The 26285-nt window shown below is 39.1% G+C and overlaps 1 protein-coding gene across 1 annotated transcript in view; it reads right to left on the bottom strand.

The window, feature by feature from the left end:
• The window catches only part of LOC122805607 (ependymin-like), a 102172-nt gene extending 85487 nt beyond the window's left edge, over positions 1-16685 (bottom strand). The window contains exons 1-2 of the mRNA XM_044075848.1: positions 16518-16685; positions 10014-10048 (exon numbers count right to left, since the gene is read on the bottom strand). Coding sequence (XP_043931783.1) covers positions 10014-10048; positions 16518-16593 — 111 coding nt within the window. The 5' untranslated portion in view covers positions 16594-16685. The remainder of the gene's footprint in view (positions 1-10013; positions 10049-16517) is intronic.
• Positions 16686-26285: the final 9600 nt, after the last annotated feature.

Below are 26285 nucleotides of genomic sequence, written 5' to 3'. Positions count from 1 at the left end.
ATGTCGTCCCAGGCAGACAGATACTGGATCCCCTTTGAATGACATCAGAAGCTTAGCCAATTGTTGAAGTCAATCATTTTGTCTTTATATTGTGGTATAATTCTGGGCGAAGGCAGGATGCTACTCAGGGCTAGGGTCATACCTGCCTGGGCCTCATGATCTGAGAGCTCTTCCATGGCTGTTTTCATGTAGTCCTGGGAGGTATGTCTCAAGTCATTCACTCCAACATGGACAATGACAAAGTCATATTTGTACTTGATGTGGAGTGACTTGAGTGCATACGTTATGTGGCGGATCCTGGCACCCAACAGGCAGCTGACTGTAATTTTCTCCTTGTTCAGCCTGGTGAGTGGGATATCAGTGTGCCTGACTATAGAATCACCTATGACTAAAGTGTTAGGTACGTTGTCTTGCCTTAAGGGCTATTGCTGGGTGGCACACTGGTGTTGTGAGCTATGTGATACTTTGGTTGTGACTGATGTTTGTTTGCATTTCAGCTTCGGAGGTCTTTGTTGCTTGGACAGGTTACAGTTAAGGGCCTCCACATATGTGAATTTAATGTTGCTATGTGTGGGTGCTGGTGGTGTGGGTTTAGAAGGGCTATGTGTTGCTTGAGGTGTAGTGCGGGTGTTAACCTTCTCCTTTTGACTGTCTAGCACAATCTTGGGTGAAGAGAGCTTTGCTTCTAGTTTGGCTATGTAAGTGCATCTCGCACAGGTTGTAGTGTTGGGTGGTAGGAGGAGAGAGTTGTCTGTGTACATGAGGCAATTGCTGCATTGCCCCAGTATGCCCAGATTCACCAGGTGGACAGGAGAAATCACCAGAAGCTGACCCTTGGACATGCCTGGTTTGGTGCTTTTTTTGTAAAGTACAGGATGTTTTCCCTTGCCTTAGCAAGGTACTTTGCAATTATAGGCTGTTTAGTGCCTATGATTAATTTCTCCTTATTAGCAAGGAGAGGTGAATGCTTGTATCAGTTTAAGGCTTCCTAGTGCTTTCCAGTAGGTATTAGAGCAAGTGCTAGTCACAGGGATGCTTAAAGGTAAGATGAAAAAAATGGTTTATCCTAAACACTGCAGTGTGCACTAGATAAGTTAGATGTGAAAGTAGGTAACTTAAGTTTTACTTGTCTAAAAAGTTAAGTTTTAGTGGAGAGTCACTATTTTTTAAAACAGCAAGATAGATTGAAGGGGGGTGGTCACTTTTGTATTCTGGTACTATGGAATACAGTAGGATGGCCAAAAAATGTAAAGAGTTGAAGGGCAGTGATTTCACAAAGTGATAATTTTGTGCTTACTCACACAAACCATTGAAGGCAGAGAGGAAATTAAATATATGGTCAAATTAACATAAGAGGCAGGCAACTAGAAAGACAGTGGTATTTAAGAACACGACAGTAAGTGGGTGGGTGAGAAAAAAATTGCTGCCTGACTCACAAGAGACAGAGCTGTGGTCTCTTCTGAAGTTTTAATATGCAGTTAAAAGCAGAATACAAGTAAAATACAAGGCAAAGAAAACAAATCACAGTATTCAAAATATAAAAAGGCAATAAAGTAATACAAAATACAACAAATAAAAAGCAATGTACATGCTTAACTCAGCAATATAATCACAGACACTTTAATCTGCCTTGCTTCTATGCTCACGAAATTGTTTTCTGTAAACTTCCTGTGTTAACTTAAAACATTTCAATAAACATTTTTAGCTGCATCATAGTTTAAGCAATCAGTATCAGACAATTTAGAAACAGCAGCTACTGCTTTACCATGGAGTAAGGGTGTCAGGAACTGTACTCAGAACCCTTGGTCAACATTAAACTGCTTATATACCCTTTCAAATATATGAATAAAACTATCAAAATTATCACCCTTTGTAAATTGTGGAAGAAATGTACTGATCTTTATTGCTTTTGGGGTTCAGTTATTCCCTTCCCCATTACCTCCATGACCTTAGTGAAGAGTCAGCATCTCCCTCTAATGTTGATGCTGCTTCTCCATTTTTCAGCCTCCAAATGCCACAGTCTCTCATTTTCTTCAGCTTCCAAATGCCACAGTCTCTCTGATGAGTCTAGTTCCAAACCTTTGGCCTCCAGTTCAAGTCTCTTTAACTCCAGGTGGATTTGTAAGTCATCTGAGGAAAAGTTGAACTGTCTTGTTTATGAGAGCTGTATATCTCCAATGCCAGCCTCTCTGTCTTCCTGGTTGGCATGCACCAGTCCTTTGGCTTGGCACATCTCGGCCAACTGGCTCCTTGTCAGCTTGCTATAATCCTATGCTGACCTCCTGAGTAACTAATCCAACAAAAACTGAATAAATAAAGCTATTGTGATAGAAAATCTGAATGTCTACTTTGTGGCTGCTTGAGAGTACACCGCTTACAGGTTACAGGAGTTCAATAAATATCCCACCACTGCTCACTAATGTATGATGTCCCCATGCTGGACCAGTAATCAAGGAGCCTGAATCCTCACCACTGACACTGGAAAGGACATGCACTTGGAATATAAATGGATACACTAAGTATTTTGAGATGCAGACATCTCTGCATTAAAAAGAATTTCCCTTAAGAGCACAAAGGGCACAACCTCAGCCCAGGATTTAGGTGTCTCTATCTGTCTCTCCCCAGGTCCCCAATAAGGCTCCCCACTGGCACTGTGAAACCAGTGCTTTGTGTCCCTCCCCCAAGTAGCTGACACATACACTCTCTGAGATTTAATTTTCACACACACACACACACACACACACACACACACACACACACACACACACACACCTGGGCTGGCACAGATTACCTGTTCTACCAACTTTGCTCAGACTAAAAGATAGATACACTGCCACCAGTCAGTTACTTTAGGGCTCTTAAAAGGGTATCCAATTATGCTGAGTGAAGTTAATATTAATACGAATGGTAATAACCAAATAGCAAGGCTTTCAGGAGTGGCCAGTGTTATCACCAAATAAATATGTGCAAATACTCTTAAAGCTTAAATATTTTCTAAAAAGGGCCAGCCACAATGAAAAGTTTAAATATATTTAATAATAAATAATAAAAGAACAAGAAAATACTAAATGTACATTTACTATAAAACACAGAGTTTACGTCACAGGAAATATCAAAAATAACAATGATGTACAGACTCGTACAAATAAAGAAAAGCAATCTCTAAACTAAGCTTCACTATATTCCTGACTGAATCTAGGAGAATTACTATTCCCTAATAACTTACTTGATAATGCAAGGCACAATGAAATACGTGAGCAGTCATTCTAGTCAGGTTCCCCAAAACAGAATACTCAGTACTGAGAGATTACTGTCTGCAAAATATAATATCCAAGATAACTTGCAGAATGACCTCATCTGGTCACCTGACTCTAGGTTCTCACAGTACCTCCTTTGAAGCTGAGACAGGAATTTACCATAGACAGCTACAATACACATCTAAATGTTTATGGCAGTGCCTTGAGACTCCCTTCTTTTTACTAAGCTAATGAACAAAGGCTTCTTCCAGACCCACCATTTCCAGTCCTATTCAGCACTGTGAGTGCCATTTTAATGGTTTAACAGCTCATTTACATTTTCCTTATTGTTCTTAAAATAAGCTAGCTGGTTAAACTGAACTGTCCCAGTATCCACTATTAAAACATATACAGTTAATGTATTTATTTATTTGACATTTGTTGACTGCAAACTAAAACAATGAGTGAGAAGGTCACTAAAAAACAATCATTAAAAACAAAATGAAAACACCAGCAAAGCTAGAACTTCCACTGAGTGACCTCCTAAACCTCTTGTATCAGAGGCACATGGCATATATGCAAATGATCCTTATGAACATCAGGTGTGTTTCTTATGCTTAGTCAAATACTCTGCTTGTGCTGTGCTGATGAAGTCATAACAAGGCCGAAATATGCATATCCACAGCTAGTGGGGTTTGGCTTTATTGGCCTGAAATTGTCCATAAAAACAATGAAACTAGTCATGGGCATTCAGAATCACCAATTAGCTGAAACACCTGATGTTCATAATGATCATTTGTATATATCCCATGTGTCTCTGATACAAGAGGTTTGGGAGGTCTCTCAGTGGAAGTTCTAGCTTTGCTGGAGTTTTCATTTAGTTTTTATTGATTTTATTTAGTGACCTTCATTGTTTTAGTTTGTTGTTTGGGGTATTTTTGCAGTGACCCTAATGATAATGGACATCAGTTGGGTATAACAGCCCTGTGTTTCTTATGCTTAGTCAAACACTCGGTTTGTGCTGTGCTTATGAGGTCATAACAAGGCTGAAATATGCATATCCATAGCTAGTGGGGTTTGGTTTTATTGGCCTGAAATTGTCCATAAAAACGATGAAACAAGTCATGGGCATTCAGAATCACCAATTAGCTGAAACACCTGATTTTCATAAGGATCATTTGCATATATCCCATGTGCCTCTGATACAAGAGGTTTGGGAGGTCACTCAGTGGAAGTTCTAGCTTTGCTGGCATTTTCATTTTGTTTTTACTGATTGGTTTTAAGTGACCTTTTCACTCATTGTTTTAGTTTGTTGTTTGGGATATTTTTCCAGTGACCCTAATGATAATGGACATCATTCCAAAACAACCAAGTCGATGAACAAAAGTAACAGCCAGACTGTAATGAATAGATCCGTTTAATGAATTCTGGTACCTCGGCCTTCGCCTTCTCATAGAATAAATTTAATGCAAAATACAGCCACTTATAAATCATCCAAACATTTACATAATTAATTTACTTCAATTAATCAATTAAATAATTAATTTCTTAAAGCCGCAAATGCTTCCTAACCCATGTTTAATAAAACATTTTTATATGTTTCACTTTTCATGTATTATTATTAGGACACTTTATTTTTAAATACTTGGTAGGTTAATTGGTAACACTTCAAATTGCAATGGTTACAAGCATTGCTAGATTTGATAAAGTCTGTATTGAGACAGACGAAAGCGCTTATATGAACTGTTTTTTACTGTGCTTTGTGTACTTATGTGCTGGATCGTTCATCATTTGTGTGGAAACTGTTATTAAATCCTTTTACTCAACTGGATTTTATTCTTTTCTGCTGCTGGTTTGGTGCCCTTTTGAGTGTTTTTTAGGTTTATAGATGTCAAGGAGGTTTTGGTTGGTGCTTCTAAGTTTTCTGGTTGGGAGGTAGTAATTTAAGATGTTGGAAATGTTAGAGCAGAAGGAGGGTTTGCAGAGGATGGAGTGGAAAATACATGTACATTTCTTTTCATTTCAGCAGGGTGCACTGTTGATACATTTTAACACAAGCAAACCTCACAAATAGATTTTAAGCACAAGCATCTGTACAAATCAGTTTGATATCCAAATGACATATAATTATTTACAAAATTCCAGCTAGCTGTGCTGGCACAAGTCATGCATCCAGTGCCTTACTTCTCCTGGCATGGCTAGCAGTACCTCTTATCGTCACACCTAGTGTCACTCTAGGAAAATGACAGCCATTGTAGTAAGCAAATACCTTGGAGTTCTTGAACTAGAGTGACAGATTTTAAAACCCTGAAGGAAGAGTAATATTTGGTTTGGAAGACATTATTTAGATAAGGACTTGTAAAAATATAATATAGACTTTGTACCAACACATCTAGAAATATCCCAAAAGCATTCATTTTCACCATTTGTTGTTTTAAAATCAGTGTCAGCCCAGTCAGAGAACAGGGCTCTGAACACACATTTCTTGGACTCAGAATAATACTTAAGCCTTTTAAAACTTTTAAGAAATATCATCTGTGAAAATATACTCTTCTTAAAGGTTCCTAGACTCATGCTAAAAGGACTATAATAAGAAAGACAAAACAAAACAATGCATGGAGTGGCAATCCACTGAGCACAGAAAAAAGAGTCCAGGCAATGGCACAGAAAGTTGACAGTCAGGATTTGGGACCAAGCGATAGCAAAGGGCTTGGGTTGACCTAAGCCTTTGTGCTTAGGAAACTATTCATGGAGGGATCATGATACCTAAGGGATTCTAGACCACATCTCCCTATCACTCATCCCCCTCTGCATTGCTCATCAGACCACCCAGATTGAGTACAATGCCCATCTCGGAATATCCTGACCCCAAACCTGGCTAAAGCTTGCCAAAAGTTCAAAAGGGTCTCAAAAGGGGAAAAAGGGTCCTGTAAATATGTCTCTTACTACTGAATTTGCACAGCTCTATACAGCCTCTATTCGCTGAGTACCGAGTTGACTCAGGAGGACAATATGGCCAATATCAAACCTGTCAAAAAATCTAGATCAAAATCTAAATCCACTCAGAACCACAGGCCGGAGACCGAACAAGACTTAGATATAGTTATAAATAGAACGTGCTGGAGGACAGATTCATCACCCAGAGACTCCCAGACAAAAACAAAATCCCGGTACATGTGAGGGCAGAGCACCACCTGAGGTTGAGTAAGAGGAATCTTGACCAATGGATGGGAGATCGCAGATATGGTAGAGGATTACTTCAGTGTAGTGTCACTGACAGACACATGAAAAAGGATAATAATTATTTTTATTCAAACTAAAGGTGGTGGCGAAAGCCACATAACTATGGGCTAGGCTTATAAATGCCCTTGGGCAGATAGCCTAGTATGAACCTATGAACCTATGAACCTATGAACATGCAGAAAAATGTGTGCTATTATAATACAGTGCTCCACTCAAAATGTTAGACATAATACTTAAACAGATAAAGATAAATCATTCTAATGGAGATATTCAGTATTTTTACAGAATTATTAATCAGAAGTTAAGTTTCTGAAGCACGCTCATAGTAAACAACATCTTGGGAAAGTAAGTTAAAACATAATACTTCACTATTTCCCAAGCTGAATCAATTTCTATAAAAAAATATGTTGCTTGGACATTAAGTCACCAAACTTCTGCTATATTTTTCCTTTCATCCATATCTCTCCTACCTGATGGCCTGTGTTTGTAACATCATCAACATAGTGGTACATAGCTGCTTCTACATTTGTGTCAAGACTCAGGCACAGAATAATACATAGCTGCTTGGTAAAGCCAAGTCTTTGTGTACCTAGGTGTTTTCTACCTGCACTCCAACAGGCCAGACCCTGTAATTACTGCAGACTGGGCCACCTCCCTCCCTCCCCCAAGGATGAGAGCAGCCATGTGCATCTCATTCCACCCCCTCAGTGAGCTCTTTCAACCGCTGTTACATAAACCTCAGTTGTCTGGGATATATTTAGGGTTTATCCAATGATGCCTTCATGCTGACTACTTTTAGTTGGCTTGTTAAGAGTTTTTGATGCTTTTAGAAAAAGGCAAGAGCTGAACAACTCAAGTTTTTAATATATATTGTTGTTAGGAAGCATATGTGTCATGGAGACTTCACCCTACACATCTCCTGTTGAAATTCTGAGGACCACAATTATAATTTCAGAACAGAGAAACAATACAGAAGCATATAGTATTACCCTTAAGCAAAGGTGACATGGCATGAGCTCAGAATTAGTATATAGATAGACAGACAGACAGATATAGATATAGATATAGATATAGATATAGATATAGATATAGATATAGATATAGATACAAAACACAAATCCAAAAGCAGCTGGGGATGAAGCTCTCCCAAAAAAAACAAAATGCAGTAGCAAAAGTCCAAACTGGGAGTAAACAAACACGGCTCTCTTGATATTAAATAAAAGACAAAACCTTTATTCAGGTACAAACTAGTGAGCTCTGTCATGCCTCCTGGCACTTCTTCAGTAACTCAAGTAGCTCACTAGTTTGTACCTGAATAAAAGTTTTGTCTTTTATTTAATATCAAGAGAACCGTGTTTGTTTACTCCCAGTTTGCACTTTTGTTACAGATACAGATAAGTTGCAGGGTGTTTGGAGGGAGCAAACTAGCCCCCTGTACTTGAAGGGTGTGAAGGGGAATGAATGATTTATTAGCATTACAATAAGTTTCAAGATTTGCTGAATTTCATTACGAATCCCACTTTGTGTTTCATATTTACAGGATTTATAATTACTAGTCTCAAACATCTGACAGGATCCTTCCTAGAATTTTCAGATACAAACTTCTTAAATGCATCTTGTTTCTCCAGTGATATGTATTACCTTCTGTTTTAGTTGTGCGTCACACAGAATGTCCACCACTGGCTGACTGCAGTGATGCACAAGTTGACAGTTTGAAAAGGTAGCCTAAACTTTTTTGCCATCCCTCTGGTTACAATCAGTTCTTTCAAAGATCTGTTATAACACATGATCTTACAATACTGTACTTTTCTTTCTTAAGTCTTCATACTCCACTGATCCCTGGAAAGATCTAGTTTTACAGAAAAGCATTTGCCTAGGGAGTCAAAAAAACTTTCATTCTCCAGTGACCTAGAATCTGTTTCTGTTGTCTTTGAGCCTCCAGAAGTCTATATACTGCATTGTCCCTTGACCCGTAATGAAAAACAGTGCCACTTTTTTTCAGACGGTAATTTAATGTAAGATTCTCATAGTGCAGACAGTTATCTATAATGGATTACTTGATATAATGGCTTGAATTTAAGCCATATGACTACCTTATATTTTTTCTTCTTTCTCACTGTTAATATCTACCAGATTTTAAGTAGTCAGTTTGCTATGCTACCTGTATATAAGACTAAGTATCGTAATTGCACTCTTATTATATACAATGTCACTACCTGCTACTACTGTAAGAACCGTCTTCTAGAAGCATTGTTATACAAGATTATTGGTCTTGTCTCCCACTTGACCAGTTTATTCTGTTTTAGTCTTTTTGTGGTGGTGCTGCGGCAGCGTTGTCACCTCACAGTAAGACGCTGTAAGGTTCGATTCTCAGCTAGAGCGTCTTCTGCGTGGAGACATGCATGAATGGGCATACCTTCGTTGAAGGTTGTGCTTCAGGCCTGGCAAGCCGGTACGTAAAAATCAACTGCCAATCATTAGCAGACCGGAGTTCCGCTGTGGCGACCCCTAACCGGGAAAAGCCGAAAGACACACACACACACACACACACACACACACACACACACACACCATTATGAATGTCTGTTACTATTTTTTTCTTTATTGTATTATACAATTTTCTTTCTACTAACAAAATAGTTTACTAACAATGGAACTTTTCTCCCCGGGCCTCTGCTGAAAAAGGGTTTTATGCCCAGTCGTACTCTCTATCTATGTAAAATAAAATAAAAATAAATAAATTACTCGTAAGATAAAGACATGTTATCTAACAACAGGTTGGTGTATTTTGCTTGGTAACATTGTACATTCTTTTCTCATCTAATAACCTTCTGTTACAGAGTATTAGACAACTGCAGAAGTTTCCTTCTAACCCACCTGCCCAGGGTCTCTATTAAATTGTAGTCATTTTCTGTGACATTGGTCATTATGTGTAGCATCATGATGTCTCACCTGTCCTTATTAGTAACAGACAAGCTGATTTTAGCAACAGGTATTTTTCACAGTTTATGATATTCAGCAATTCTAAACTCTAGCAACTTAAAATATCTACATATCTTCATCTAAATATACAATGTAAACTTAAAGTACTTCCTAACGTAGTCTGTTACCGATCAGCTGACTAACTCTTGCTGTTGTGGCTTTGAAATTATGGTTACTTGGTGTATTGGAGCTGTACCATATACCTCTTGCAGTTAGGATCAATTTCCTGCAAATCTCTCAACTTCAAAAGATGTTTAGAAATAGAAGCTAGGGCAGCCAGATTGCTATTCCATGTAATTTAAGTTAGAAGGAAGCCAGACGTCTCTCCCTTATTTAATTTCAGAATGCTAACATTTGTCATGTTTTATTAATTAATATGTTTAATGTTTCCAGAATAGAAACTTTGGATCACAACCACTGCTAATCTACAATGTGTATTCAACTGTTGTCAGTCCTTCTTTCTTACCAGCTGAAATCAAAGAGAGATAACCATAGCACAACAGAAGTTATCTTTATTCTGTCAATAGAACAAAATTTTAAAATATTACTTACAGTTACAAGTCTGCCTTCAAAAAGTGGTGGAGCAGCTGAAAATAGAAAAATAATGTCATTATAAGATGTTCAGAAAGTATTTGTTGACCTTAATTTTAAAGGCATTCATTATGGTACATCATTGAAGTTTGTTGTACTATTTCCCATGTTAAGTAGATTAGTTTTCTTTTTTTTTTAATCTTTCCTTGCTATTAAACATACTGTTATGACAGTGTTTAGAAGCTTCTGTTTAAGATACCTCACAATATGGTGACAACAGAACAGCCTGTCCTGCTGGGTGCTAAAGATTTATCTTAGGGTCACTTGGCTGTGAGAAATGATCAGTCAAAGAGATGTTCTGCAGTTCATAGGTGGGGGAATGTTCATTCGTACTGTTTACCATCTTCATGCCAGTGTTCGGAGGACTGCAGTAGGGGAGTCATTCTAGTAAATCATGCAAGATCTGCTGGGTGATACTTAGCCGTGTCTCTTTGTTTGACAGTGAATATGTGTAGGATAGGTGGACAATGAAATTAATAGACCTCGGACTAACCCAGAGTGTACCCATAACAAGCAGGCCTACAAGTTTTGATATGTTATATGCTGTACATAACCAATGCATTTTTCTTTCTACTCCACTGATCTCAGTTAACCCATTTAAAGGAACTACTTGGCAGGTAAATATTTTATTTTAGTACAATGAGAAAATGCAGGTGTGCGGTGGATATGGCAGTGCTGTGGTGCATACCTTCCTAATAAAAATCAGGTTTATACACCTTCCTTCCTTTCAAAGGGCAATAAGTAATGAAGTGTATCCATGCCTGATACATGGAGCAGGCTGCTGTTATGGCCACTAGGTCCTCAGGTAAGAGAAGGGTGAGATTCAATGTCATACACTGGATCCAGACCAGAGGTACAGAGATGTGAGAAAGTGTTACATTATCTGTAAAAAAAATTCAAATAGCAAGAGAAACAAAACATATATGGCTAAACACAAAATGTGCCCTCAGTCAGCATAATTGAAAAAGGGTTTGATTTAGTCATTTCTAATATTGCAATATACAACTATATGGCAGAAAAATGTTACATTAGTATGACATCGCAACAAAATGAAATGATCAGAAAATAGATATGTGAGTAGTGATAAGCACGTGATGCATAGGAAATGTAAAACATATTCTAAAAACAAGTGGGGTTTTCCTACCCAACTTAAATCAAAACCAGACTTATTGGAATTTGATATGTTTCTATGTAAGAATGATATGATGAAGCAATAACACATTTTTATGGCATCTATTGCATTATGACAAGATGACTCTACTGTGCTTATCATTTAAATAATAAAATGAGACAGAGGTTGACATTCATAGAAAATTAGCATATTGAATTGTGAAAAATAGCATGAAGAGAGACAATGTACAGAGAGGATGCAATTCAGAGATATAAGCAGCATGGTCACATTATGGGAAAAATAGCCTAAAGTGGTCAACGCTTCTGGTGCTAGGGCATCAGTGGATGACCAGGAGAATGGAGGTTTTCCTGCCAAAGGTAACATGGAAGACGTATTGGTGGCATCTGTAGCCCCTTCTCTTGAGGGTTCATTTCTCACAGAGACCCAGAGGGGTCACCTGTGGACACATGGTGTCAGCTGAATAGGCCGGTTACATCTGAGCTGTGTTCACAGCTGGATGCAGCTGTGGAGCATCTGGCATGGCTGGATGAGTTGTGCAAATGGCAGACCTAATCATTGAGCTGTCAGAGCTATAGCCTACATATGGTATTGGTCATAAAGGAGATTGCTCTGTGTGAGTTGGCTTCTGTGCCAGTGTGGCTTTTGTCATTTAAAATGACCTATTGCAAATCCCTATGTTTCCCCACCTTATGTGTCACTCTGTTCCATGCTTGACATCAAATCTTCTCATCACCAAGTATCCAACCTCTGTCAGTATGTGTCCATCCCCTGGTACTATCAAACCTGTGTGTGTCTGTGTTTTATATTTATGTGCATTTACAACCTCCCTTTTTCTCCCTGTCCCTCACCCAACTATTCCTTGTTACCTTTCCCAGCTATCTTTCTCCTACATGAAAGATGTGAACCTTTGCACCACAAAAAAAAAAAAAATGATCTGCCCCCCACACACTTATTCCTTATGGTTACCCTTGAGTCTTTTCCTCTGCTTTTCACCCCCCCTTTCCTCCCCATTTATATAATGAACTGGTGAGCACTTTTCTGTGATAGCCCTCCTTTTCCTGTCTGGCCCTGTGCCTTTGGCTGCTATGAAGCGTGATATTGCACACGTGAGAATACATAGTTCGGCATGCTTTCTGTGATGTCACCCACTCTTGTCATGCATACTTTGATAACATGATTCCACCAGTGAGACTGACTAATGCACTTGTCCTCATAATGTGGCTCCACTGTTTTCTTATGCACTCATTTTGCCAACTACCAGTGTTATGTGAGCCCCGATTCATAAACACAAATAAAAGTGGTTACCTTGGCTGAAAAAATACTAAAACTGTAAAACGAAAGCCTCAGTTTTAGTATTTTTCAGCCAAGGCCCTGCCAGCTGATCCTTGATTCATACCTAAGCAACGCAGCCACAGGCCACAGGCCACATCACCTTATGAGATCCAGCTGCAAAGTACATGTCTATGAATTCCAGCCATAATGTGAGACTGAGCTTTAATATCACTCCTAGGGAGGTGGAGTTGGAGCCCTAAGCAAAGCTGAGTGCCACAGTGTCTTTCAAGAGTGGTGTTACTACACAACACTTCAGATGTACAGCGCATTTCTGTTATTATACAATTCATTTGTAAAGAAGCAAACACAGAAATGCTGCATAATATCACCAAGTACTGTTGGTGACTTAGGAGCCACTTTAGTCGAAGGACAAAGAATTATTTCTGCTGCCATGTCAACATGTATTACATCATATAAATTCTGAAATCTAGGTTCTTTTCCCTTTTGTCTTCACACAAAATACAATCTGCAGCTTTGAATGCTATTTGACATTGCAAATTTAATAACAGTTCAGGTATATTATCATGATGTTGATTAAAATCACAAAATGTTCAAGTTACATGACTTTACAGTAAAAAATACTCATACAAAATATCTTCATTGGAATGAGCTCCCTTTGTCTCACACACACACACACACACACACACACACATGCATGCGCATGCACACACGCAGGCTCATACACACAAACACATTTAATATGCAATATTTATGCGACAGTACTTTTTATCACCTTGTATCCTGTTATCTTGTGTACAATATTAGCAAATATAATTGACTCATTCATTTTAGATATTTCCATTAAGACCATTTGGATACTCAGCACTAAACTGCATTTACTGAAACAAAGTGTAAAACGTGTGCCATATCCAACATCTCAGAGTGTAGAAAAATGCAACAAAAATTATGCAAATAATGTTTAGAGAATAAAATATGCAAATATTGGGTTACAGTACTAGAAATGTATGTTTTATAAGCTACTTGGAAGACACAAGAAAGAAAAAGAGAATTATGCATATGTGGATCTAATAAAACATTTTATTTCCCTAATAATAATATGTAGATCAGGACCCTGTTCCATAGTAAGGGAAGTCTGTGCGAAGGGAATCTATCCCTCTAGCATGTCCTATTCATTGTTGTGTTGAGGTTTATATCCCTAGAGTGTGTAGCTCGAGTAGATTTGGTTTTGCTAAGATGGAGCATGTTCAACAATTCTGGGTTGGACATGGCTCTGTACGTTAGACAGAGAACGCCTCTGAGAAAGCGATATGCAACAGAGAACAGTCTTAGCTTTTTCAATCGTGCTGCATAGGGCAACTGTTTGAGGCCAGTAATCCTCTTGGTTAGGTACCTCTGTGGTCTCTCCAGCTGCTGTAGATGTCTAGCCAGGTACATTCCAATTGGTGCATTGTACTCAATAATGGGTCTGATGAGGGAAGAGTAGAGGGGCACCATTACATCCTTAGATCTTGATGCAAACCCTTTCGTGATCAGATGGGTCACATAGAAGGATTTTCTAACCACTTTGGCAACATGGTTATCAAAGAAAAGCTGACTATCTACTTGGGTCCCTAGATCCCTTATTTCTTCTTCAGATTTCAGGGGATTACCTCCTATGTTGTAGTTTGCGGGTACTCTGTTTTTTCCAAAGGGGATTACTACGCAATTTTTTGCATTTAGCTTGAGACCATGACTTTGACACCATGCATCAGTGGAATGCATGTAGTGGAAATTCTGGTTGAATTTGTTGAAAACTGGCTAACTTAATTATTATTTTTTTTTTAATCTTCTTTCTGACCATTGAGCTATCCCTCCCAGATGCCCTACTGACCCTTTCATTCCTGCCTGGCAAACGTCATACTTTTCATCAGTAACCATATAGTCTGAGCAAGACACCTGTCTCACATCCTGCCTTTCTTCTGTCAGGTCCATAATACAAATCTAAAGGCGAGTTCCTCCTGTGTTATATAACTCCTTAGTAGAGCCACAAAACTATGTAATAAATATCTGGTTCATAGTTTAACATGCTTGCTATTTGAGTTACTATCTATATTTGAATAAGTTACACAACACTCTGAGCTACTAAGATATGAGTTACTGCTCATCACTGACAGCTGTACACATCTTTTGTAAAGGTGCTATTCATTCTTATGTTTTGTTGTCATGAGTACTAATATGGACAGGTGATTCTTGCAGGGTAGTACTGCTGTTGCTATGTTTATGGTTTGCATTGATAAAATGACATGGAAGGGCCTTGGTGCAGATTCATGCTCAATGACTTCTGTGGAAAGTGGAAACCCTGACCTTAATGGATAGCAGATGCATTAGTAACAATAGTGCCGTTGCTGGTAAATATTGGCCTCCCTGGCCTAGCACAGTTGTTTATGCTAGGCTTCCTTAATTTGTTTTCCCGTAGCTCCACACACACACTAGACACCAGCACCACTGTATACTGAAATGGATTGTAATTATCAAGCGATGACACTTACCTGATTTCAGCAGGTGTATCTGGTCAGATCCTTCTACACCATTCAGCTGTTCAGATTTTCTCAGAATGTCTAGATTTTTCCATCTTTTTGAACTGCTCCTCATAAAATGAACAATGCTTAAAATCAGTTGCTGATTTTGGGCCCTTGTTTCCCTCCTTATCTTTGGCTTTATCCAGAATTGTCATGCTAAGCAGTTGAATAGTTTGCCTCCCACTAAGCTCTGGCTCCACAGCTGCAAGTATCATATTTTTGGCCCCCAACATTAGGACACAAGTTGGTTTCCCAAGTGCTACCTCTGATGCAAGATTATCTAATGACTAATCCTCTTACAACATCAAGCTAGCTGCAACAGGACTTGCAGACACCTTCCCCAACAAGTTGCAGCATTAAGCTAAATGTCCCATCTAGATATTGAGACTAATGTGGCCTCCATCACTCCCATTGTTTTAATTATATCTCAAATCCCACCTCCCAAGGAAGTAAAAAATCTAGTGGCTGTTGAATCCAGTCAAATCCTGGTGTGTCCTCCAAGTAGTCCTGTCAGCACACATAACTACTCATTGGTGTTACAACTAGAAATATAACCATTACCTCCCTAAAACATGCGTTCTTATATATAAGTGAAATGTGGTACTATCCTGGAGCTAGTCACTGACGTCCCACCTTCTGCTGTTTCATCAATAACACAACATTTCCTCACATTCTTTCTGACATTCGCTGTTCTACAGATATTGCAAACTTCCTAGTTTTGAAGCTCATCTTGATTGAAAGTACTCTCTGCCCAAGTACTTTTTCCACTGCTGTGGGGGACTCATATGTCAATGTCTATTCTGCAGACTAAGTATGTATCTATTGAGTGCATTCAGTCTGTCCTCAGAGGGCTTCCATTTGTAGACCTTACACCAGCTTAATGTCTATTTGTAAAACACCTTCCTCTTCTCCAACATAATTTATGAGGTGCAATTTTACAATTAAACATAGTTTTGAAGAATGGGTTGTACACTTCATGTCATCCTCCTACAGGTCACACCTTTCAGTATACATCACAGGACATGTTAGGTAGAGTTACCACAGAGCAGGAACACATAATTCCCAAATAAACCTTTTCATATGTTGCACAGATATTTCCAAACTGAAGCATATGCTATAATTTACCAAGAAAAAGTAAGCAGATTTAAAAGAGTGGAGGAAATAAGGTCCAAGTCTTTTCTTTTTTCTTCACTTTAATGTAAATCCAAAGAACGACAAGTAACTCCAGCACCACAAAGAATCCAATGTCACTAAAACCTTAAACTTACTTGTCGTTCTTTGGATTTACATTAAAGTGAAGAAAAAAGAAAAGACTTGGGCCTTATTTCCTCCACTGGTGCTTGTGATTTGGTGAGTTTGTGGTTTGTACTTGCCTCCATCTGACTGTGAGATTTAAGAGTACTGGAGACAGGAACAAAAGCAATAACAAATTAATTCAATATTTCAGTTTTTGTAATGACAAAAAAATATGTAACTACTTACCACATGGCCTGGGGTGTTGCCCGTGAGTCACAAAGAGCAGAGAACAGCAAATAATGAAAACAGTAAACCCCTGCATGATGTTTCAGTTTGTTGCCTGTCCAAGTATCGATCAGCTCAACAGCTGAAGAAATTCAGCTTTTGTCTTTAAATTCCAGCTAGTAATCAGGTGATTCAGGGTAAGGTTCACTCAAATGACTAGGTACTGAAGTATGACACCAATGAAAGAGCATGACAAGGGCGGGGTTTATAGCATAATAGTTTCAATAGCTCAAGGTTAAGACAATGTTTACAAGACAAACTGAATAACCTTGTCATGGAAGCATTTCCACTGTTAACATTTAACACAGTGTTCTGCACTGTCATATGCATGTGTACTTGCATGTGTGATTGTATGTGTTATTTAAACTGAAACATTTCTACTATACAATAACCATTTTCAGTGGAGTTCCATACAGAGGAGTTCCAGAATACAAAAAAACTCAGAGATTAGTTTCAAATCAATTTGTAAAGTATAAAGGTGTTAGCAAGTAAAGAAAGAAATATCTTGCACACAACAAAAGCCTACAGGTACAAGTGAGAACTTTCATATAATTTAAAGTTTTATCCCAGTACAATGTAATCTGTAAATTAAAAAAAATAAACATGTTATTGTTTACAAACGAAACAGCTTTTTGTAATGTGCATTATAAATGAAAGCTACAAATCCAAGCAAAGGTTGAAGAGGTGTCACCCAAAAGTGAAGGAATGTGTCAGCATAAAGAGGTTAACAGTGAAAGAGAGAAGGAAGAGACAAAATAAAAAGAGAGAAGAGAAAAATCAAATACAAGATTGAAAATAAATGAGCAAGAAAGAGTAAATGGGAGATACAGGATTACTGAGAGGCAAAAGATAAACTAAATGGTCACACAGTAGGATTTAAATATAAGCTAAAGGAAAAAGTGTGCCTGCAATTCTGATGTTATGTCATTCCACACAAACATTTCCATTTCAAAGAAAAGTGAATTGAAAACTGCTTTAGTAGAGTTTTTCGTTAAGTTTAAGGGGAGCTTTTTCTGTAGATTTCCTACAATCACAAAAATACAGATTTACCACAGCAATTTCTGGTGGCTGGTATTTTTACAAAGCAGAAACAAAATAATTTTATAAACTGGAAGGACTGCACATGTCTAGGATATTGTTTAGAGCATAACAGTTTGACATAGAGAAGTGAGTGGGCAACCAGCAGCTGTACCCTGGTAAGGTGGTATTGGCTTGACTGTAATGCTTCACAATGATGGGGTGTAGATGGGAGAGAGGAGTAAAACAGGGTATTTAATTTTAGAGCTGCTCCATAGGAGAAGGTAGGCATATACAAAGTTCCAAGACTTTCCAAGGTGCCCTTCAAGAAAAAAAAAAACAGCTTACACTGCATGCTGGCCTGTTTTCAAACCAGTCACACACTGTGTCTACTCTACACTAGGAATAAGGCAATCACACTTTATTACAGTCTTATTGTCTTCTCTATAATGCAGAATTATCACAAGAAAGCAGCTTACTGGGCTGCTGTAGGAAGCACCGAGGAGCCCTGCCTACGGCTCAGGCTGCCTCAGGTGACTGAGACAGCCTGAGACTGAAATGAAGGAATTTGAGCACAGAAGTCATTTTTGAAGTATTTTTTCATAGGCATGTTGCTTGCTACTTCCAGCATGTATTAAGATAAGTACTTAAACTGTCTGTGTGTCTGTGTGTGTTTGATGTTAATATATCTATACACACACACACACACACATATATATATATATATATATATATATATACACACACACACACACACACACACACACACACACACACACACACACACACACACACACACACACACACACACATAGAAATATGTGTGGGAGGAGACATAGAAGCCGGAAGCTCAAAAGTGTAAAAGTGTCCCTGATTTTGCTTCATATTGTGATCTCTTTTCTAGTAAAATGTGTGATGTTCTGTCATGTCAGGAAGTATTGCAGTTACTAAACAAAGAGAGACATTTCAGTTTCAGTTTTAATAGCCTTCACAAAAAGCAAGTTAATGTAAATTATACAATGACTGGTCATTAATATTCCAAAACGAGCACACTGATTGGTCAGACCAATCAGCGTGCCCGTTGTAAATCCTAGCATATACCAATGGAAAAAGGTCCGGTGACCCTCTGATCTCCAGTCCATTGCTATATGCAGCAACGTTTATTTATTTATTTATTTTTACAAAAATTAAAAAAAAAATCTCTAATCTGTACTCCGGACATAGCAGAGAGACAGGACGGAGAAAATACTAGGAAAATCAGGTACATTATTCAAAACTAAAGATACGTACCTGATTTTCCTTGCATTTCCTCCATTCTGTCTCTCTCCTACCCATAAACTGTCCAAAATATTTTTTTTAATTAAAAAAAAAAAAAAAAAGAAAACAAAAACGAAGTAATGGAGACCTTTTTTCCTCCGTTGCTTTCTTTCCAAAGCACTGATGTACTGGGTATGCATGAGAACACAAGTCCCATATGGATGCGCATACATAAAAAAGGCAACAGGATATCTACCAGCCGTGGAAGGACAGCACAGCACTGTTATACAAAGACATTATTTAAGAAAAGTAAGTATTTTTTTCTTTAAATAATTTCATTGTATAATAGCAATAACCGACTCCGTGGTATGGTATATTAAGATTTACCCATAGTTGGCTTTATTTAATCACTCGGGCTTCGCCCTCATGATTAAACCACACCAACCATGGGTAAATCTTAATATACCACACCAACGTCATCAGTTATTGCTTAAGCCTATTATTCTAGAATCAGAATTTCTAAGTATGTAAAGGAAATATTTGTCCCTGATTTTGGTCCTTAGTTCAATGTTATTATTTAACTTTCTTCTTGATTTTTGTGCTAAGATGTTGAGAGATTTTTGGGAGTGCCGTGTGCTGCCTACTGTATCAATGAGCTAAGAAAGGAAATTCCTGTGTGGCAGTTATTGGGCAGGATTCACGAAGCCTCCAAGTAAGAGTTACAAGGCTTACACGGAGGCTGCAGTTAAACGGTGTGACGTCAGCATGTCATGTATATGCATGAGGGCATGCTGAATCACACCTAAGGCTAACACGGTCTGTGGAAGACAGTAGGGACGTGTCCGTAGGCCGAGCCCTGCAAACGGACACGGCCCCAGAAGAGTAAAATTCCCGAAAGTAAACCCCCACGACAGAGCCCATGTAAATGTGAATAAACACAACACAACACATACCCCCACAGACTACGACCATAAAATGTAGAAATGAACATCTTATAATTTTTTTTTTAAATTGTAAAGATGTTTGCCCGTGAGTGCGCTCGTTTGCGCGGGCATGCCCGTAGCTTAGCCACAGTTAGCAGTCAGTGGAAAAGCATATAAGAACTAAATATGCAAAGTAAGCCAAAAAGCAATAGCGTAGCGGTAGAGATGTTGGCTGAAGAGCAGGCAGTCATGGTTCGAGCCCCCACAACATCAATTTTTATTTTTAGTGAAATAAGCACGAAACAAGTCCCTGACATATATGTACACATATAAAATTATATTTTATGTAAAATGTAATGAAATGGGCCATGTATTTTGAAGAAATGTGAGATAAAAAAAAAAAAAAATGTCAGATGTGCCTATAGCTGAGCTACAGTCTAACAAGTTGAGTACATCTGCCCATAGGCGAGCAGTGGTTTAACAGGTATAAAATGAGTGCCCGTAGGTGAGCAGTGGTTTAACACACTGAAACTGTGTGCCCATAGCTAAGCTGAGCATAATATGCGTGCTGACAGCCAAATGACACGTAAACCAGTGTAACCCATTTGTGCGGAGCTGCGCGCTGCACCAACAAGCTAACCGACGGGCAACGTTGAGCAAGCTGTAACAAAACTGCCTTTACACAGACACACCTCCTAGCCTGTGTAGACAGTCATAAAATATAAAAAGCAGTGGTCAGGTTCGAACCCAGGATACCATGCACCATAGTCAAGGTACTGAACCACTAAGCCATGACAGTTGCACTTAGGAATGCAGTAATAGCATATATATAGGAATGAATAGAAAGAGGAGCATGACAAAGCAGGTTTTGTGAAGCTGATACAATTCCAAAATGGCCAATCACAGATAAGTGCGGGAAAAATGGCATATATAAGCCCCATAGGCGGGAATACACAGCATAACCGATTGTAGAACCGACTTGCAGCCAGAATGTCAGGTGTAGGTGAGGGTAGTTGCTTCCGAGCACAGAGGTGGAGCATTGAGGAGTCCAAATATATGGTTTGGCTCCTTGTCCACAATCTTGAGGCCCAACTCATGCAGGGCCAGGTCCTGTGGGGAGCATATAGGGCTGAGGCATGGGACCGGTTGACTCATGATCTCACCAGAGCCACAGGAATACCAAGGACTGGTGAGCAGGTCCGTCACCACCATGCGGACCTGAAGAGACAGAAGCAGGACCAACTGAACCATTGGATCCAGGAGGCCCGGCAAATGCCCAAAGCCCCACTACTGAGTAAGTTACATGTAATTATTTATGTAAGAAATTAACCTAGCTGATATTATGGAGATGTGTATTCCAATATTACTTTATTTATATTACAGCTGCAGGTGTCCGTTCTGTGAACCATAGAGCCTATGGCGATAGGCTGGCACGGTTGCGCCACCAGGCAGGTCAGTAATTCTCTCCCTGTAACTGTAAATAAATATATAAGTATGACAGTTAGCAAATGAGTGCAGTGTAGTCACTAATTAATAAAATGTGCAAGTAACAGTGTAAGAGGGTTTGCAAATATTGCTTGATTACAAAAGTGTGATGCAGCCTGTAATCCAAACATAAAAATGAAACAAGTCCGAAATAAAGATGTCCCACCTGTAATATAATAGTACATAACCTGCAGCAGGCTGAAAAGTACAGCTGCAGAAGCTGAGTAAAACACATGTGTGAAATATATCCCTGTTGAAATACAGAAACATGACAGAAGTGAGACTGTTGGAAAGGATTGTTAGAACTACAGGTAAAACATGTCAATAAAGCCTAGAATTAAGTACCATCCTGAATTGTAAAAATAAAACAAGTGAGAGAGTGTGAGAAAGAGTTATGAATCCACCAATAAAGTAGTAATAACTCCTGAATAAAGTATACTGCAGTCAGTACAGAATGAAATGAATGTGACAGGCAGAACCAAACAGTAACATGTGTTGAAAACTGTACCGCGGTTGGAATGTGTATCCCAAAATCTGGATATGTTGCTCTCAGTCTGCAATATGCAGATAGTATGGTTGTCTGAAATACCAAACATCCACAGTTGTCTATAGCTATATAAAGCAAATGTAGCAGGATGATGTAGCTGAACAGAGCCAGATATGAATGTGTATGAATAAAAATGAAAATGTATATTGATGTAGCAGTAACATTCCTATCACCAACTTGAAGTAGTTATCACATAGGAAACTGTAGGCAGAACTGTAGTGTGTATATATCTGCAGCTATTAGAAATGTACAGCATATGTATTGGTATTTGAAGTTGTTATTTAAATTTTCTTCTCCCTACCCTATAACCACATATAATCCATTCCACGTGAAATTGGTATGTGCAATCACAATTAACACCCCTGGACATTTGTCCTGTTGGTTCATACATATTTGCATGTACGTTGATGCATCTGCCCTGTTCATATATCCAAACCTGATGGTCTGTTGCCATCAATCAACCCTGCATGTTGTTGGACTGTGTATTGCTGTTCAAAATATGCATGTGTTATGCTTGCTATTCAATGGTTTGAATATCTGGGTGTTTGGTTAATGGGAATACTAATGCATGCTGTTACAACTAATTGTGAATGGTATTGTACGTTACTAACCCAAACTGTCATGACATAATGCAAAACATAGGACGACAGGGAAGGCGGGTTCCAGCGGACCCACCTCTCCCTCCTCAGCTGGCGAGTGCACCTGGCAATAGTGCCCAGGCCGGACCCTCCTCCGGTGGCCCTGTGCCACCTGCGGGTGGAAGCGTTGCAGGGGATGGGGCTCGTCCCCCCTCTGCAAGTGTGGCCGGAGGAGAACATCCAGTCACCCTCCGTAATGTCTGGACTGTGGTGCGTAGGGAGATCCGGGATGCTGTTCTTGGGCCCCTACACCAGCTTGAGGCATGGGTGGCACAAATAACGAGCATGCCTGCTGCCCGGCCTACACAGCCCCCAGCACAGCCCCATCCTGGGCAGTGAAGGCACAGTGGAACTGCCCATGGGTGGGGATATCAGTTCCACTGTTGCCATCTGTGGGCTCATGGGCTCTAGATATCCAAACATCCATCCCCATCAATTGTGTAACCCCCCCACATGTGTCATACACCGCCCCTGTATGCATCTTTTTGTCTTGTCTGTTAACCTACCCAACCTACCTCCCCAGCTATACTGACTTCCTGTACCTGACATACCACTCTCACCTGAAAAAAAAGGGCACTCTGTACCCACAAAAATTACCCCATACATAGCTGCCCATTTCGCACACATGTCTGCTGGACATGGAAACTGTCAATTACAATTGGCTGTACAACAAGTATTATTGTTGTCCTTACACCTCTCTCAGGGGTGGAAGGTTTCAAATGTCACACCAACTTACAAACATATGCACAGCTGTTGCTGATGAAGAAATGGGCAGCTATGGGCCTTACCTACATCCCTCCTGCAAAACCCGAGCTTGTTTCCCTACTGTCTTACCCTCTTTGTGACCCCTTTTTCTCCACTTTCCTGTCTCCCCATTTTCATTTCTTTCAAAGAAATTAGCACGGGTGTGCGCAAGAGTAAGCACTTTTAAGCAGTTGTAAGCGGGTGTGCGCAGAGTTGAACACCAGTGCGCATGCGTGAGCTCCACGCAAACCAGCGCTAACCCGGTTATAACTGCTTAAAAGTGCCTTAGTCACTCTGAATGACAAGGCCTGTAGTCTGCTCAAAAGCAAAATAAAATCCCACTGTCAATCCTGAACCCAGGACCTTGGAAACAGTAGTCTGCATGACTTACCACTAAGCCATGACTGTTATACAAAAGCATTGTGCTACAATAAATATATCATGTAATAGTAGGAATGAATGTAAAGGGAATATAGGATGTGTAGTACACAAAGCATGTCATGTATATTTACTGTCAAATGTAGTGGATTTCAATAATAGTAGTGTGTGAACAGAAACAGCCATGCTAGTTGGTAGCTAGTAGGTAATAATGTCACTGTAGCACCTTGCAAGCCACACACATACTCACAGCAGGATAATCACTGCCCATACCCCACAACCTCTTACAGCAACACATCCGGACTAAGTAATAAAAAATGTGGAGCAAAGGCCCAAAAACAGGGACACATTCCAAATATTGCTCCAACAAACTTAGACAGTTGAGAGAGTAACAGGTTTCACATTATGTTGGATGTTTGGAAGGGTATGAAGTCTGAAACTGAAATGTTTGTCACTATAGTCTGACTTGAGCCCAGAGTGATTTGCCAGAAAAAGCTGTTTATGAGATGTGGACCAAAATATGAGGCAAAAATGTGGACATCCTGCAAATATCTGTACACTTGAGAGGTCTGACACTGCCATATTTGAATAGTTAAGAGCCTAGACATAGCAACAGTGACTGAGTTACAGGGATGCCCCACAGACTCCCTGTGAAATGTACAAACAGTAGGCAAAAAGGTGTTACAACACATGCAATGGTAATTATGAAGTACTGAAAGTATGCACCACTTGCACGTCAGAAATAATGTAGTAATACATATGCTCATGCTAACCAACAGTCACAACTGCAGAATACCAGGCAATTTAATGGGTGTACCCCACTGATATGTACCATTCCATGAGGCAGATAAAAGATGCACCTGAGAGTCTCTAGGGCCTGCTCAGCAGCATACTCAAATACCCTAAAAGATGTCAAGGCCCACACCATATCCAAGAACAACGATAGTTGAGTTGAAAATACCTTTATGAACAAGACAACAAAGCTTTCAGGTTCAAAAACCCTTTCTCAATGTTTACAACAGGTATAATAAAACGCCCACTTTATATACATTAAAAATAGACCATATGACCTGCAGCCACCATCACATGACCATAAAATTTAAAAACATGTAAAGACTTTTTTCTTCAAAATATGCCATATGCAGTAATAGTTATGATGACATCAAACTATATAGATTTTAACTACACAAATATATGTATAGATTTTACACAAAACAACATGCACGTAGACTACTTATAACCTAATACAGAAATAATTTGACATAATGCTAAATATAAATAGCATACACAACATGAAAGAAAAATTATATAATAAATATATGCTATACATAAAATCAAAACTACTTTAATCTTGTTTGCTGTATTCTCTGCAATATAGGCTTTAATGATACCGATGCATTCAAGCCAGGGGGTGCGTCAGCTGACAATCTGATTATCCATTCATATTCCCTTAGATCTAAACGATTGGACAAATCCCCTCCCCTGGGTGATGCATGAATACAGCCTATATTGCAGAGAATACAGCAAACAAGATTAAAGTAGTTTTGATTTTATGTATAGCATATATTTATTATATAATTTTTCTTTCATGTTGTGTATGCTATTTATATTTAGCATTATGTCAAATTATTTCTGTATTAGGTTATAAGTAGTCTACGTGCATGTTGTTTTGTGTAAAATCTATACATATATTTGTGTAGTTAAAATCTATATAGTTTGATGTCATCATAACTATTACTGCATATGGCATATTTTGAAGAAAAAAGTCTTTACATGTTTTTAAATTTTATGGTCATGTGATGGTGGCTGCAGGTCATATGGTCTATTTTAATGTATATAAAAGTGGGCGCTTATTATGTTGTAAACATTGAGAAAGGGTTTTTGAACCTGAAAGCTTTGTTGTCTTGTTCATAAAGGTATTTTCAACTCAACTATCGTTGTTCTTGGATTCATTGTTTGTTTCAGTGCTTCGTTTCAAAGGCCCACACCATAGCCAGACCACACTGCATGCAGTAACACCCTAGCAGATATAGCAAGCATTCCAAGGTGTGAATGTACATGGAAAATAGGAAAGCCACAGCAACACACTACAGTCAAGACACCTAGCAGGCATACAAGTAGTGAATGTAAAGGGCAAATATTGAAGCCATAGCAACAAAGTGCAAGAGCCACTGCTATATACCAGTTACACCACATGTCCCACAGGAAAGCACACACCCACATTAACAGTAGTAGTAGTCTTAGGTGTCAGTGTACATACACACTTAGTACAGGAAACTGGAGAAATGAATGGAGAAATGTTAATCTACAACACAGCCAGAAATATGAGAGAGATACTAACCTTTACACTCACAGAACAGTGTTCACAGCATACCAGCATGGTCCCTGCCCTTAAACTCTGAAAGGGCTATGCCTATCTCACATACCTTTTTATAGCACTGTCCTAAAATCACAGTGAGAACTGCAATCAGTACACAACTGGCTGCATGCAATTAGCAAATGCTGGCTAACAATTGGTGCAGAGGCCATCACATGGACATATGCAGATACCTACAAAAGTATGCTGTACTCCCAGTCCACACATGCAATACTTTCATTGCACCCTCTGGTGGTAGGGAGAGAGAGAGAGAGAGAGAGAGAGAGAGAGAGACAAAACATACACAAACAAAAACACTCATCAAAACCAACTAGAAAGCTGACATCTGCCAACTGGAGCAGCAGCAGGACACCAAACCAAATG

This window comes from Protopterus annectens, chromosome 6.part1 (genome assembly GCF_019279795.1).
Source record: "Protopterus annectens isolate FY-2018-M chromosome 6.part1, PAN1.0, whole genome shotgun sequence".
In the NCBI taxonomy this organism is placed as follows: domain Eukaryota; kingdom Metazoa; phylum Chordata; order Ceratodontiformes; family Protopteridae; genus Protopterus; species Protopterus annectens.
Note: the sequence above shows the minus strand (reverse complement) of the source record. Positions and strands in the feature narration are given on the sequence as shown.